The sequence below is a fragment of the Temnothorax longispinosus genome, chromosome 3 (assembly GCF_030848805.1).
Source record: "Temnothorax longispinosus isolate EJ_2023e chromosome 3, Tlon_JGU_v1, whole genome shotgun sequence".
In the NCBI taxonomy this organism is placed as follows: Eukaryota; Metazoa; Arthropoda; class Insecta; order Hymenoptera; family Formicidae; genus Temnothorax; species Temnothorax longispinosus.
In genome coordinates, this window is record NC_092360.1 from 18,630,255 (window position 1) to 18,644,466 (window position 14,212).

General features: G+C 33.0%; 4 protein-coding genes and 1 long non-coding RNA gene across 15 annotated transcripts; 2 read left to right on the top strand and 3 right to left on the bottom strand.

Moving 5' to 3' along the window:
* Window positions 1–861: 861 nt before the first annotated feature.
* Coa8 (Cytochrome c oxidase assembly factor 8) lies at window positions 862–2,505 on the top strand. The gene is made up of 3 exons (XM_071773037.1): window positions 862–1,077; window positions 1,948–2,145; window positions 2,223–2,505. The coding sequence occupies exons 1-3, from the start codon at window positions 1,000–1,002 to the stop codon at window positions 2,418–2,420; spliced, it is 474 nt and encodes a 157-aa protein (XP_071629138.1). The 5' UTR covers window positions 862–999; the 3' UTR covers window positions 2,421–2,505.
* LOC139809814 (protein claret segregational) lies at window positions 2,501–7,289 on the bottom strand. 6 transcript variants are annotated; one of them, XM_071773036.1, is made up of 6 exons: window positions 6,587–6,835; window positions 6,089–6,392; window positions 5,362–5,980; window positions 4,718–5,015; window positions 4,281–4,555; window positions 2,501–3,683 (listed from the first exon to the last, which is right to left on the bottom strand). In XM_071773036.1, exons 1-6 carry the CDS (start codon window positions 6,626–6,628, stop codon window positions 3,260–3,262), a joined length of 1,962 nt encoding a protein of 653 aa, XP_071629137.1. In that variant the 5' UTR covers window positions 6,629–6,835; the 3' UTR covers window positions 2,501–3,259. The 6 variants fall into 6 exon arrangements, with proteins under 6 accessions (XP_071629137.1, XP_071629135.1, XP_071629134.1 ...); XM_071773034.1 differs by lacking the exon at window positions 6,587–6,835 and adding an exon at window positions 7,067–7,289 and having other exon boundaries at window positions 5,362–6,392; XM_071773033.1 differs by lacking the exon at window positions 6,587–6,835 and adding an exon at window positions 6,983–7,289 and having other exon boundaries at window positions 5,362–6,392.
* Window positions 7,290–8,705: 1,416 nt separating this feature from the next.
* Window positions 8,706–10,442, bottom strand: LOC139810585 (uncharacterized). 6 transcript variants are annotated; one of them, XM_071774265.1, is made up of 5 exons: window positions 10,128–10,442; window positions 9,844–10,051; window positions 9,656–9,745; window positions 9,483–9,548; window positions 8,706–9,235 (listed from the first exon to the last, which is right to left on the bottom strand). In XM_071774265.1, the coding sequence occupies exons 1-5, from the start codon at window positions 10,327–10,329 to the stop codon at window positions 8,821–8,823; spliced, it is 981 nt and encodes a 326-aa protein (XP_071630366.1). In that variant the 5' UTR covers window positions 10,330–10,442; the 3' UTR covers window positions 8,706–8,820. The 6 variants fall into 6 exon arrangements, with proteins under 6 accessions (XP_071630366.1, XP_071630368.1, XP_071630365.1 ...); XM_071774267.1 differs by having other exon boundaries at window positions 8,706–9,249; window positions 9,656–9,754; window positions 10,128–10,439; XM_071774264.1 differs by having other exon boundaries at window positions 9,483–9,551; window positions 10,128–10,438.
* A 479-nt stretch (window positions 10,443–10,921) lies between these two features.
* On the bottom strand, window positions 10,922–12,389 carry LOC139810587 (uncharacterized). Its single transcript, XR_011731440.1, has 3 exons — window positions 12,256–12,389; window positions 11,411–12,171; window positions 10,922–11,309 (listed from the first exon to the last, which is right to left on the bottom strand). It is a non-coding gene; the product is annotated as an uncharacterized lncRNA (long non-coding RNA).
* On the top strand, window positions 11,566–14,119 carry Tfiis (RNA polymerase II elongation factor). Its single transcript, XM_071774268.1, has 4 exons — window positions 11,566–11,701; window positions 12,289–12,466; window positions 12,552–12,907; window positions 13,042–14,119. Exons 1-4 carry the CDS (start codon window positions 11,633–11,635, stop codon window positions 13,375–13,377), a joined length of 939 nt encoding a protein of 312 aa, XP_071630369.1. The 5' UTR covers window positions 11,566–11,632; the 3' UTR covers window positions 13,378–14,119.
* The last annotated feature ends 93 nt before the right edge of the window (window positions 14,120–14,212 follow it).

Sequence of the window (14,212 nt, forward strand, 5' to 3'; positions counted from 1 at the left end):
ATTTGATATGCGTATCAAGAGATCGGTGTAAACTAGGCCTGTGAAGGCCTTGAGCGCGTCACGCGCGTGTCACCCGAGTTAACCAATCAAAACATCCCATTTTGATCCCGTCACAAGTAATGTAATGCTAGGTCTACAATGCGAGTCGTAAAGTCGTGAGTCATAAGAATTTGAGAAGAATAATCGACTATGATTGGTCAATTCTTACGACTCACGACTTTGCGACTCGCATTGTAGACCCAGCATAAAGCGGGGAGCACACACTTCTGCACAACGCATAATGCGTAAGCATAATAAAACTGATTGGTCTATTTTCTTATGCACATGTGTATGGACCAATCAATTTTCTTATGCTTATGCATTATGCGTTATGCAGAAGTGTGTGCTCCCCGCTTAAGCCTTAAGAAATTATTCAATCACAGTTGAATTTGAGGAAAATAATTGACTGTTACTACGTTTACGCGAGCGTTACTTCTGTAGTAACTTATTACGATAATTCCTTCGCGTAAACGATCGAGTGATATATCGTAAGTTACTACAGAAGTAATGCTGGGTCTACAATGCGAGTCGCAAAGTCGTGAGTCGCAAGAATTGACCAATCACAGTCGATTATTCTTCTCAAATTCAACTGTGATTGGTCAATTCTTGCGACTCACGACTTTGCGACTTGCATTGTAGACCCAGCATAACGCTCGCGTAAACGTAGTATGTGATTGGTCAATTTTTAGGGCTTAGAGCTTAAAACACCTATTGTAGATAGCACTTACGGCCGTGCCTTTGATTGGCTGATTTGCTTTCTATGTGCCACAGCCTTTACGGCTTCTGCACCAGTGAAACGTCATCAACGTCATTCAATAATAATAATAATAAATATGACACTTCTGGCCTGGCGTCTCTAAAATCAATGGCCGTACAAAACCCGATTGGGGAATCGAATGTTCAGCAGAAAAAGAAGATGTATTAATTCGATTTGTTGTATTAATGTGATAAAATCTTAAGATGTTGAACGTTGCACTGCAATGTTATAACTATCGTACAAAACATTTCACAAGACAACTCTGTCGGTTATTTAGTGTGGTAAATATTATATTTGGTGTTTGCTGGGTATTTTGATAAATATGAACATTGATAATTTAATTGTTGCATTCCAATTTCCAATTAAATTATATATATATATAGGTATCAAGAGTGTGTAGATAGAATATATAAGAACAAGATAAATATTTAATTTAAATTAATTCGCTTTCCTTAAATTTTGATGAAAACGCACTTGATCGTGTAAAACAATGCTTGGAAAGTTAATATTGCTAGATATTATAAAGAAAGTAAATTAACAATTAAGCACGATGTTTTTTAAAATGAAAGATGTTATACTGATCGAATAAACGCACAGAAATGTGATTAATATCTTTGGCATATTTGTACTTAAATAACAAATTAAGTGGAATGGTCTGAATTTCAACATCGACCTATTGATGATATGGAAACTTTTTATTCAATTGTAAGGCAATGAATCTATGATTACAATTTAAGAGATTAGCGCGCGTAGATTTAAGATTGTTTTTATTTATAATTATTTATCTTATTTAAATATTTTGTTAAGTAGAGACATATATACATTGGCTTGCATAGAATATTAATAATCTTTATTTCAAACATGTTTTTTATTCCTTAAAAGTCTTTATACCTACGTGTATAGTAAAATTATTATTTGATTTCAAGAACTAAGGATATGTTAAATACAAGCCTATAAGTGCTAAGGTTTTATAACAGATTTGTGGATCTTGAAAAAAGTACTTTTAACATGTTGTTATTTTATTTTCGTAATAGAGTGCATTTTAATTATTTTATATTCTACTCACAAAAATATATAACAATAGAAAGTTTCATCTAAATATGTATATTATATATATATATATTTAAATTTATTTTAATCATTTTTGCTAGGAAACAGTTAAGCTGAAAAACAATTATCAACTTCGTGATGTAATTGGACCTCCTGATCCAGTTTCAAATCTAAGACCTGTTCTATTTGCCAGCCCCACAAAGGAAACATATTTAGAGAAGAGGTATAAGGAGCTTAGGAAAGAGACACAACAATGGAATCAGATATTTTGGTCCAAACATAATACTAACTTTATTAAGGTACTAATTTGAGTTGTGATTTTTTTTTTATATATAAGATTTATTACGACATGTAAAAAGATTTAATGAGATTTCAGGAACGTAAACAATTTCAACAGATGTTAGAAGCACAAGGAAAGACATTGACTGCAGATAATATGTCAGTATTTTATAAACAATTTTTAGATAAAAATTGGCAGTCTCATTTCAATTATAACATTATGTGGTATAAAAAAAATATAAAAATTTTATTTTTTGGAATAGCAGTCAAAATATCTAAACTTAAAATTAAATAAATTTGAATTGACATTTATATAATTAAACATTTATACAAATTATGTAATGTTGAAATTATTTAAATAAATATATCAAAAAATGCTATTTTTTCCTCTTCTTTATTTCTGAGATATGTAAAGAATTGCTTTATAATAACAATGTATGATAAAATTATTAATCTCATGTCATAAGCCTACAAACGTACAATCTAGCTCAAAGACAAAAGATCAAGATTATGAAATTTAGAGGCTTTTGAGGATCTAAATTTCAAACAAAATTTCTAAATTGATATCTGAATATAATGTCTTTATTTCATGTATATACACATTTGAAAGTTAAATATTATTAAAGAGATATAAAATGTTAGTATTTTCAAAACTTCAGTTTTTATTTTCATTCAATATGCAAAAGTATTTGTTTAAATGTTCGAATGTACAGACCTGATAACAATATAAATTGAGAAAAATGTTTAAAAACGTTATTTACATATACAATTTATGTGCTAGTACATCAATTTGGCACAACATGAAATATATATTTTGTTCTTAAAATTTTACTTGTAGAATAATAGAAAATATTATTGTGTTATGATAAAACGGATAGATCTTATATTTATCGTCTCATAAACTTGTCTTTAAAGATAAATATTGTTTATTTTACTGTTATATTCAACATCTAATTTTATTATCATTTTATTGTGGCTTTGTCACATTATAATATAATTCACGAGAGAATACATCTTCCTTAAATTATTTTAAATTACATTTGTAATTGTAAAAGAAATGTTAATCAAGTAAAAATAAAACATTAAAAAATTTAATTTGACACTACTCTATAATCAGACTTAACACGTCCAAATTCAGTTAGTCGTATTCTGTAAAATCATTCGGCTTCGTTTAATACTTCCAGTCTTGCAATTATTGACATTACTAGCGAATCTCAGCGAATTTAATGTCTCGTTATAACATTCGTCTAATGGAGATACATTTAATAACATCAAAGTTTTTGAATTGCCTCCTAGAGAAGGCATAAGCAGGTGAGTCAATTTAGAATTTCTATAAGGTATATGTTCCTGTTTTTTCAATAGTGCTAAAATTACATTGCCAAGATTGGCTAAAGATTTGTTAATATTCTTTGTTTCTGCAGTTCTAACAGCTTCTTCAGTTTTCAAACGTTCAGACCCGGCTAAGTCGACTAAATTCAGATTTCCTATTGACACTTCTTGTTTCGTAACATGTGTACCAATCAAGCGTATTCTTGCTACTGAATGAGATCTGGATGATCTGAAATGCAAATTATTAAATATTTTAAATTAAATTCTATGTTAAGTTATATCCTAATAAATATTTAATCATAGAATACACATTTTCTCGATAATTATGTTATTTATTTAATTGAAAAGATAAAAAAAGTTTGCTTGTTGTAACTTTTTATTGTACAATTTAAAATACTATAATGGGATGATCTGTGGCTCTATGTGAGTACGAATGGTTAGTAATCTAAGGCCGGTATTCATAGTCAGATCTTATTTCAAGATCGTCTTAAGTAACGTCTTAAGATGCTAATATGGCATTGTGATTGGTTCATGAGATCTTAAGGTTGTACTTAAGACAGTCTTAAATATAAGAACCGATTATGAATACCTACCTAAGGATCTTGGGTTCGATCCCAGTCCTCATCTCACATATATCCCGATAAAGGAGTGAAAAAGATTCTGTACATTAAGAGAATGCTAGAAATTTAAAAGGGCTAGAACAAAAGAAATCCTGTGGTATATGACCTTAAAAGTTAAGTGAAGTCACTTAACTTTTATTCCTTCGAAAGAAACCTCAAAAGAATAAATTTAATCTAGATATAATATGAATGCAAAATAAAATTACCGTTCATTTGACTGAGTAGCTGCAACTGCTCGGTTGCGTTGTGCAGTTCGTAGGCATTCGTGTAATTCTTCTGGACTGTGTATTTCTTCAATCTGAAGGTTGCTAACGTATAAATCTTGACCTTTATTGTCAACCATTCGTATTTCGTGTGTTTTTGGTTCAGAATCGAGAAGATCAACGATATGCTCGTTATAAATTTCCAGAAAACTTGCTTCTATTCGATATTCCCAACCAAGAAGTTCAAACTGTTTCATTTCTTTAAATATATGACGTACCTGCAATTACATACATGTATTTCAATTTTCTTTTTGATTCTAAAAAGCCAAATTAAAGTTGTAAATTTAAATATTTATATAAAAGTATGATTTAAATTACACATACATACATATATATACATATATACATATATTATATTGTAAATATATATAAAAACGTACTGTTCTAGGTATCATGCCTTCAGTCTGTAATCCACATTCTCCTTCCATAGTATATGTCTTGCCAGAACTAGTCTGACCATAAGCAAATACACAAACATTATATCCTTCAAGTGCTGATTGTACTAAAAGGGATAATTCTTCGAACACATCTGCTTGCGAAGCATTGGGAGCAAATACTTTATCAAATGAAAATTCTTGTTTTGTTCCTCGTTGCTTTCCACTGCAGCTCATTGCATCTGATCCATCCGATTTACCTACTTCAATAGTACAATCGTCAATGAAGCTTATATTACACAACCTGTAACAAACAATATTTTCATTTAGATACACAAATCAAAATATCAAAATAATCTCTTTTATTTCGTTAAATAAAATATATTTTCATTTATAGTAATTGCTGAAAGAAACTCATCAAATTAAGAAAACAATTAAGAAAATGTATTATTAATTTTTTAATTTCCAAATTTGATCTTCTTAAAAACTTTATACAAAATTTTTTAATATACATCATTTATTATATATTATTATATATTATTTTATATACGTTTTAATATATAATAAATAATGTATATTAAAAAATTTTGTTCTTATTTTAATAATTAATTAAATTTTCTCTAATAATTGCAAAACACATTTATACTCACGCTTTCATCTGCTCAGTTTCTTTCGGCGTTCGTGGACGCACTCGACAAAAGACCCTTATATTGCCCTTTAATTCTTGGATGACATTATGCAATATCCTGCGTTCTTTATCCATCTTATGAGTCAAAGTTTGCAATTCTTCTTTGATGGTACTTAAATCTTTGTTTATTTCCTTTTGTAATTCTAAATCTGTTTTTAAAGTTATCAACTGCTGAGTCTGCTCTGAAATTAATACCTCTTGTGTTTTAGATCTTTCTTGAATTTCGTTCAAAGCCCGCGAAAGATTTGTACGCGATTCCTCTGATTCTTGTAAACGTTTCGCTAAATCTTTCTCATTTTTTCGAATGGCAACTATTTCCACTGTTAAGGTCTGAAGCTCGTTAGTCAAGGTATTATTTAAAACCTCGAGTTCTTCTACTTTAGTTTTACATGCAGTTTCACTAGTTTGTAAAGTATTTGCCATTTCTTGAAGCACATTACATTTTGATTCCAAGTCTTTATTTTTTTGTTGCTCAACTGATAGTTTGTCACTTGTATGGGCCAAACGACCTCGTAAGTCCCATTTTTTAATCTTGCCTCCCTTATCTACGTCATTTTGAATACCTTTGTTCATTCTGTTCGCTGTATTATTAGTCATTAATGCATTATTAGTTGGCTTGTTCATTAGTGCTTTAGCAACAGGTCTAGCAACAAAAGGCTTCTTTGATTCTCCATGTGTAATATTAGTACCTGTTCGTTTTATCGCCTTTACATTGTTTGGTCGTGTAATTGTGGATAACGTTTTTGATCGAACTAAAGGTTGTTTGACCGATAGTTTGTTCTCGTTTATAGATTTCACACTGGCAAAACCCGAGGATGTTGAAGCTGACGTCGATGTTGATGTTAACGTTGATGTCGACGTTGAGGTTGCGGTCGACGCTGACATATCGTTGCTATTTTTGATTGTCTTATAATTATTATTCTTGGCAGTTATATCAGCTATATTAATCGCTCTGTTTATTACTATTTTTGGTTTTGGTAAACGAGATTCCATCTGTAAAATACAATAGGTAAAATAATTTATAAGTATCAAATAAATTTAGAAGAAAGTTCAATATATTTGATATAAAAAGAAAAAGGAAACAAATATATTAAGTAAACCATGCATGTATCATACTGAAAAAAGCACTTTCTTTAAAACAATACTATTATACAATATATTTACAAATTTATCTATTGTGCACTCACTGACACTGAATAACATGCATTCAAAAATTCAATATACTTCATGCATGCAATATAAATAAAAAGAATATCAAAAGCTATGTCAAAAGAAATTCAAGGGCTGATATCACAGTCTCCGATTAACGTGATCCTCCGATTAAACTCAGTCTGCATCTCTTTCTAACTGTCCCCCTAGAAAGAGACGAAGAGCGAGTTTAATCGGAGGATCACGTTAATCCGACGTCTATAGACGTCGATGGACGTCAATTCGACGGGTCATTTCTCACTGGGATCGGAGACTGTGATATCGGCCCTATATATTCATGATTAGATGTCGTGTATATATATAGTTTTTGCGTAAACGAGAAAGTATACAGAAAAGATTAACAATTACGTTAAACAAAGCAAAACAAAACAAACCTCGTCGCTCACAATATACAATCAGTTCTTCAATATAACAGTACACTCTAACAATCCTCTACTTATTATACGTCGTAGAATTACCTAAAGTTCACGTAACATTGACATGTTTATTCACTTTACGAACTAGAACGTCGATTTGCACGAGAGAAACAATTTCCGTGAATCACGAATAGATCACAGCTGGATCACAAAAACAGAGAAAACAGCACACAGAACGTTTTCCTTGTGTAAAGCTTCGGCCAGCCTCGGGACTCTTGGCAGTGGCCAGCAGCGGCGGTTAGCAATAGCTTCGTTTAAACTTGAATCTGTTGTGGTGTGGTATATTGATATCGACCAATGAGAGATACGGGTACCGATTCGTGCATCACTTCAACGAATACCACAATGGATACGACGGACGAGCCAATCGCATATGTCTTTAAAAAAGGAGTATGTATGTATGTACATATGTACAATGGGGAGCAAAAATGAGTTCCTTTTCGGTGTAGATGAGTGCACTGTTTCTAGGCTCGCAATTGGTTGGAAGGTAGAAATAATGCGCTCTTCTACACCGAAAAACGGGTAGTGATTTATGTAACTTTTTCCCTAGAGCGAAAACGTGAAAAGTGAAAAGTTTCATGTAACTATCTCTTTCTATTGGTGTTGAATAGAAAGAGATAAACCTTTTACTTTTCTCACATTTCCGTCCTAGAGAAAAAGATACATGATCGATCGCCAGAGTACCAGGGTCTCAAAGTCTCAATCTTGAGCACACACAAATATTTGACATACGAAAATGACACTAGTGACAGTTTCGTGTATCGATTGGTTGTTGATTTGTCCAACATATATTAATTTTAATATCTCGGTTTAACACAGTGGTTTATTAACTTACTTTTTATCCTTTTCTAACATTCTTTTAATTTTAAGAATTAGAAAAAGATAAAAAGTAAATTAAGAGTCGACAGGAGTAACACTACCGACCTCTGTCGGGTTGCTTAGCTGCGAGTCTGTATTTTATTTATTATAAATTTTTTAAGAGCCAAAATGGAAAATCCGGCTCTGTACCAGCTTGCGGCTGATATTACTGATTAAAACGAGCACAAGTTTAATGAAATTCGTTAATTAATTTGGCTAAAATTTGGGAAAAGCCGTTCCTAAGCAGTTTTGCAGCTCTAAGCAAGCCTGCAAAGCTGCTTAGGAACGGCTTTTCCCAAATTTTAGCCAAATTAATTAACGAATCTCATTAAACTTATGCTCGTTTTAATCAGTAATATTAACCGCAAGCTGGTACAGAGCCGGATTTTCCATTTTGGCTCTTAAAAAATTTATAATAAATAAAATACGGACTCGCAGCTAAGCAACCCGATAGAGGTCGGTAGTGTTACTCATGGTAGAAAGAAAACAAGGTATGCTGTTGCGCATCCTTTCTAATAACCAATGAGTGCGTTGGGCCAAGCTGGAGACATATTGGTTTATTGGCCAATAGAATTAGGCCCGCGGTTTTTTAAATGAGAATTAAGTTCTTTTTCTGTTCTGCATATAATGCAATTTTATTTCATGTAATAATTAATTTTAAGTAAAAAATGTTAAAATTATATATAAAGAAATATTAAAATAAATGTAAAATAAGCATGAATTGAACAATATAATAGATGTATGAGGAAAAAGTAAATAATTTTCTGAAGTTTTAAAAATATTGTCGATATAAGATGGGTTTATTTAAATACAGCAATTTCAATAAATGTAATAAATATTTTATTTTAATAACACGAGAAGTTGTGTTCAATAAGTTTATTATTGAATAGTATACAAGAAATTGATATGTAAAAATGAACATATGTGGCACGCTGATATTACAGAAACGATGGCGCTTTCTTTTTCATTAAAAAGACAACATCAGATAAAATTCCTTCTTTTAACTCCATGCGAGATGCCCAGTTCCTAAGTGTGGATAATCCTGGTAACGGGTAGTGATTTTCTTTTAAAAAACGATATGCTTTTGGGCTCAAGCTTCTTAACATTATTGCAGCAGATATGTCTTTAAGACCCCACTTTACTCTTTTTTTTCTTTCATTACTCATTAAAACGTCAATTTGCTTCGGAGTGAATATCCTTTTGAGCACATTATGGACATTTTCTTTTATTACACGTTTCGTAACTCTTGTCTTTTCTCTTTGCAATCGTTTTACTTGTTTCTTAAGCAAATCGTTTACCTTGTTTGTTTGGCTTAGTCTTTTCATCAAATCTTGAATAATTTTATCTCGTAATCTGAAAAATATTATCTATTAATTTGAAAAAAATTTGCAATATGCAATAAAATATTTTTATGTCTAAAAATTACTTGATGTTTACTATATATATATATATATATATATGTGTATATATATATATATACATATATATACACACACATCCTAGTAAACATCAAGTAATTTTTAGACATGAAAATATTTATATACATATATATATATTGAGCTGATGCTTTATAATCATACAGACAATTAATTTTGTTTACCTTAAGTGCTCAGACATAACAGTCTGTGAATTACTTTGTGTGTTTACCATTGTATCATCACTTGTACTGCTGAAAGTAAAAAATATTTAAGAAATAAAAATATAAAACAACATGCAATAATTTCTTGTACAGCAATGAAGTCGTTAATACGCATGAAATCAATAAAATTATACCTAGCATTTTCTTTTGAAGATTGCATAAAACATGTTTCTGCTTTATTTTCCATTGAAGTGTCGATCAAATTGGTCTCGGACTCACTAAAACTGTTTTTGCTGTTAAAAAAAGATATTGTAAATAGAATTTATTGCAATCTTCACATATTATAATAAGAAAATATTTTATATAATACAATAATACACACCTGCTGTTTTCACTAACATTTATTATGTTGTGTTGATTTTGCACTTCCTTTAGCACTTCTCTTTCCTTCAATAGTGGCAAATTTTCTGTTGGAATTGCATGATCATGAAGTCTTCGTAATTTCTTAGACGAGTAATTTTCGCAGTTTGCTAAATACGCTGGCTTTGGTTTGTAACAGCTTGGTGTAAAGTGGACAGAGCATATGCGAGCTACAAAAATTAATTTCAATAAAGTATTAAAAATATATGCCTCAATTATAATTTATATAGATTCAAAATAACGTACCGTTTTTTAGGTTAACTTTATTTTTGTTAGCAGCTTGCATCCATTTTAACGCAGTTTCTTCATCCTTTGGATAAGAAAAAAATTGAATATTTTTCTCTTTTGCATTCTCGCTTTTATTTTTGCATCCACTTACACTACACATAGGCATTTTAAAAAGACAAATTAAGCCGAACACGTTCACTTCTGACGTATGTATATACATAAAGTATATCTATATATATTCAATATGGCGCTCGCTTGGCCGTCGCCATGTCTGCGCAGAACATGCTCAATTTCGACCCCTCTAACGAGCATACCTTGTTTTCTTTCTACCATGGTGTTACTCCTGTCGACCCTTAAACCGAGATTAAACCACCTTGCACAATGTCAGGCAACAGACAATAGGAATAGGAACAAGGAATAGAAATTAGAAATCATGTATAAATGCAGAATAAACAGTGACACAGGCAATAGACACAGAGTTTCTGGAATGGATGGAAACATCACGTTGGAAATTCTGTGTCTATTGCCTGTTACCAGCCAATCATAGCATTCGAATTTTTTAGGTTGTAATTAACGATTTTTGGTTATTTCCTGTTCCTATGGCCTGTTGGCTGGCATTGTGCAAGGGGCTTAAAGTTAATCCACTTGGCAAAAATGGACATAAAATGGGAAGTATCCATTGCGTATAGCGGAAAAAGCAGCTTTAGGGCCGGTATTCATGGTCGTTTTTTCTTGTGAAAAGTATTAAATATTCAATAATATTAATATTACAATATATCTATTCAAATTTCAATTTTAAATTCATTTATTTTTCTATAGATTATTTTAAAAACTGCCATTATTTTGCTTTTTATTTTACACGATTGAAATATATTAAAAATACATATATTTTATTTAAAAAATCTACATACGTGTGTATCATTTTTATATTATTGTCAATTAAATGTAAAAGATTCAAATATCCAAAGAAATATAAAGTGTCTTCTCTCTTGTGATAATTTATTCCTATTTACCTTTCACAATTTTTATTACATGTATAAAAGATTTGTAAAACAGTGATTGGATAAGTTTTAAAACATGTGTTTGCACGCAGAGTTTCTCTCTGGGTTCGCATCTTCGTTCTAGTCAAACCAGTCGATAACGTTAGTGCTCTTCAATTACCTTCAAACGGGATCCCCATTGATTGTTATGAAAATTTACCTAGAGACAATGGTTTTCAATAATATATATCACCTTAATGACTAATATTATTATATTATTACACATTACAATAATATTAAATCTCACGTGAAAAAACTTACAAGCAAGAATGCAAAGATGGCGTCACCGCGTCGACCTGGCGTTATTAGTCTTTAAGTTCGCCGCCTCGTGTCGCAGGCCAACATTCGCTGCGCGAGACACGGCCGTGAGGCTCGTGAGCGTTGGTGAGCGTCGACGAGAGGTGTAGTGAGGTGTTGTTGTCCGCGCGTTCGCGCCTGTTTATAACCGACTTTGTGCAGCGAGCAGCCGTGCGGTCGCCGACGATGAGCGCCGAGGAGGAAGTGCTGCGTATCCAGAAGAAGCTCAACAAGATGTCGAGCGGTGACGGGACGGTGAGTAATAAGTGAGTAAAATAAAGATCGCAGTATACTGGCCGGGGTGCGCGCGCGTTGAAGATGGGGGAAACGTCGTCCTCCGATCCGCGAGGAAAGCGCGCATCTTCTTCCGACGAATATTGAGCACTTTGCTGAATTCCGCGTTCTCGATGCGCGCGAAAGCCGCGTAAACAAGATCGCTCTAATATCGCGGAGGCAACGTTTGTTTACGCCGTGGAACGCGATGTTGCACGACGTCCAATTATTCATTCCACGTATCTTCTATATCCGAGAAATTGAGTACTTAAGAAGAGTCCCCAACTTGATTCTTATACCAGTGTGGTTTTATATCTTTCAATGTTTATCTTTCGTCGTGACTTCTGTTGCAAAGTGATTTTCGCGCAGGTATTTTTGTTATAATTGAACTGAATTTGTTATTAGAAAGTATTCCACTATGATTTTTAGCTTCCGCTTTGCCATGATTGTTCCTGAAAAATAAAATAAAAATATAAAACGTCAATATATAGAAATGTTGATGTCGGAATTATACTACTTAAAAGAAGAATACTTGCTGTATACAATGTTATATGACGTTTGTCAATCAGGGTCAGGAACAGGCTTTGGAGTTGCTCAAGATACTTCAGAAGTTGCCCGTTGATTTGGAGCTTTTAACTAAGACACGCATTGGAATGACTGTAAATGCCTTGAGGAAATCGAGCAGAGACGAGGAAGTTATCTCTTTATCGAAGACTCTTATTAAGAACTGGAAAAAGTTTTTATCTGGTATGTATGTAATGTAACTGAAATAATTGATTTTTATATGTAGATAACTCTGACAAATCTGTATGTATAATTTGCTTGGTATTAGGATCGAATAAAGAGAAAGACTCCACGTCGTCGAGTAGTTCAAAGAAGAAGGACGAGAAACCGGACAAATCGAAAGAAGAGAGCGATCAGAAGAAGGAGAAAGATACAACGGATGCCGCCGAAGTAAAAGTGAAGGAAGAGAAACCTGTCAGAGACATTCAAAGGAAACAGTCGTCTTTCCCTGCTCCTACCACAACAGACGCGGTCAGATTAAAATGCAGAGAACTGCTGGCGGCTGCTTTACGCGTCGACGGCAAAGTCGTCGACGGGTGTGCCAGTCCGGAAGAGTTAGCGGAAGAATTGGAGGAAGCAATTTATGCGGAATTCAAAAATACCGATAACAGATACAAAAATAGGGTAATTAAACGTATATTAACTCATTATCTCGCGCATTATCCAGAGTCTTTCTCTTAACGTATAACGTAATGGTATCTATGCTAATTGCATTGTGTGTCACATATATTTGTCATTTTTACGTACTTGAATTACAGGTACGCAGCAGAGTCGCCAACCTGCGTGACGTGAAGAATCCCAATCTACGGACGAACTTCTTGGTGGGTGCAATCACGCCTGCCAGGTTAGCGGTGATGACTGCGGAGGAGATGGCGAGCGACGAGATAAAGCAGCTACGCGAGCAATTCAAAAAGGAGGCCATCAATGACGCGCAACTTGCCACCGTGCAGGGAACCAAGACCGATTTGCTCAAGTGCGGCAAATGCAAGAAGCGCAACTGCACGTATAACCAAGTGCAAACGCGTTCGGCCGACGAGCCGATGACTACCTTCGTGTTGTGTAACGAATGCGGAAACCGATGGAAGTTCTGCTAAGCTACTGTTTCTTGATCTTATACTATACCGTGACGAAATGTATCTCTCAATCATCATCCGCTTAGAATTCAATACTTCTAAGTTGATTAAACATCGTGATATATACTTGTGGTTTCTTGATTATCGCGTTGTAAAAGGAAACTCTCTTTCTCTAATTAATCGAATGTACGACATAATTTTCATATTTTTCAAATATTGCTGGCTTTCTTGTCAGAGGAGATCATGATATTTCGAGATAAATATCTATTGTAAAGATTTTACATCTGTTAAAAGTTGCACGCAAATCTTCTAGTTTCTCTGGACCATCTGAAACAATCGTGAAAATTCCTGTCGATCGAGTAACCGAATTACGCAGACGAGCGACAGAATGTACATTGATTCATTGAACATAGTGACATTTTTCGCGAAGAATACGTTTCCATATCGTTGTATATATTTGAAACCGCTCCATTAGATCAGAGCTTCGAGGAAATTTGAATGCTCATCCCGAAAGCGAGAATATCTAATAAATATATTTCATAAAATACGTAAACGGCATTTCGATTCATGCGCTTTTATTTTAATTGCAATTATGTTTTGTGCTACGATTGCAATTCCGACTGTAATTCAATCCGCTGTAAGTTTTCGATTATGCGCATAATAGTGTGATATAAGTAGATCACTTTGTCACTGTGCTGAAATTCAGATATTTATAAGAGCTATAAATTGTGTCTACAAGTCTGAAATATACAGATACGTACAATACTGTCGTTCGAGCTTTTCTCAATTACCTCTCTAACGTTTGGCAATCGCTGTAATTATAGCGAACAACTGTTGTTTAATAGCACAGGTGCAG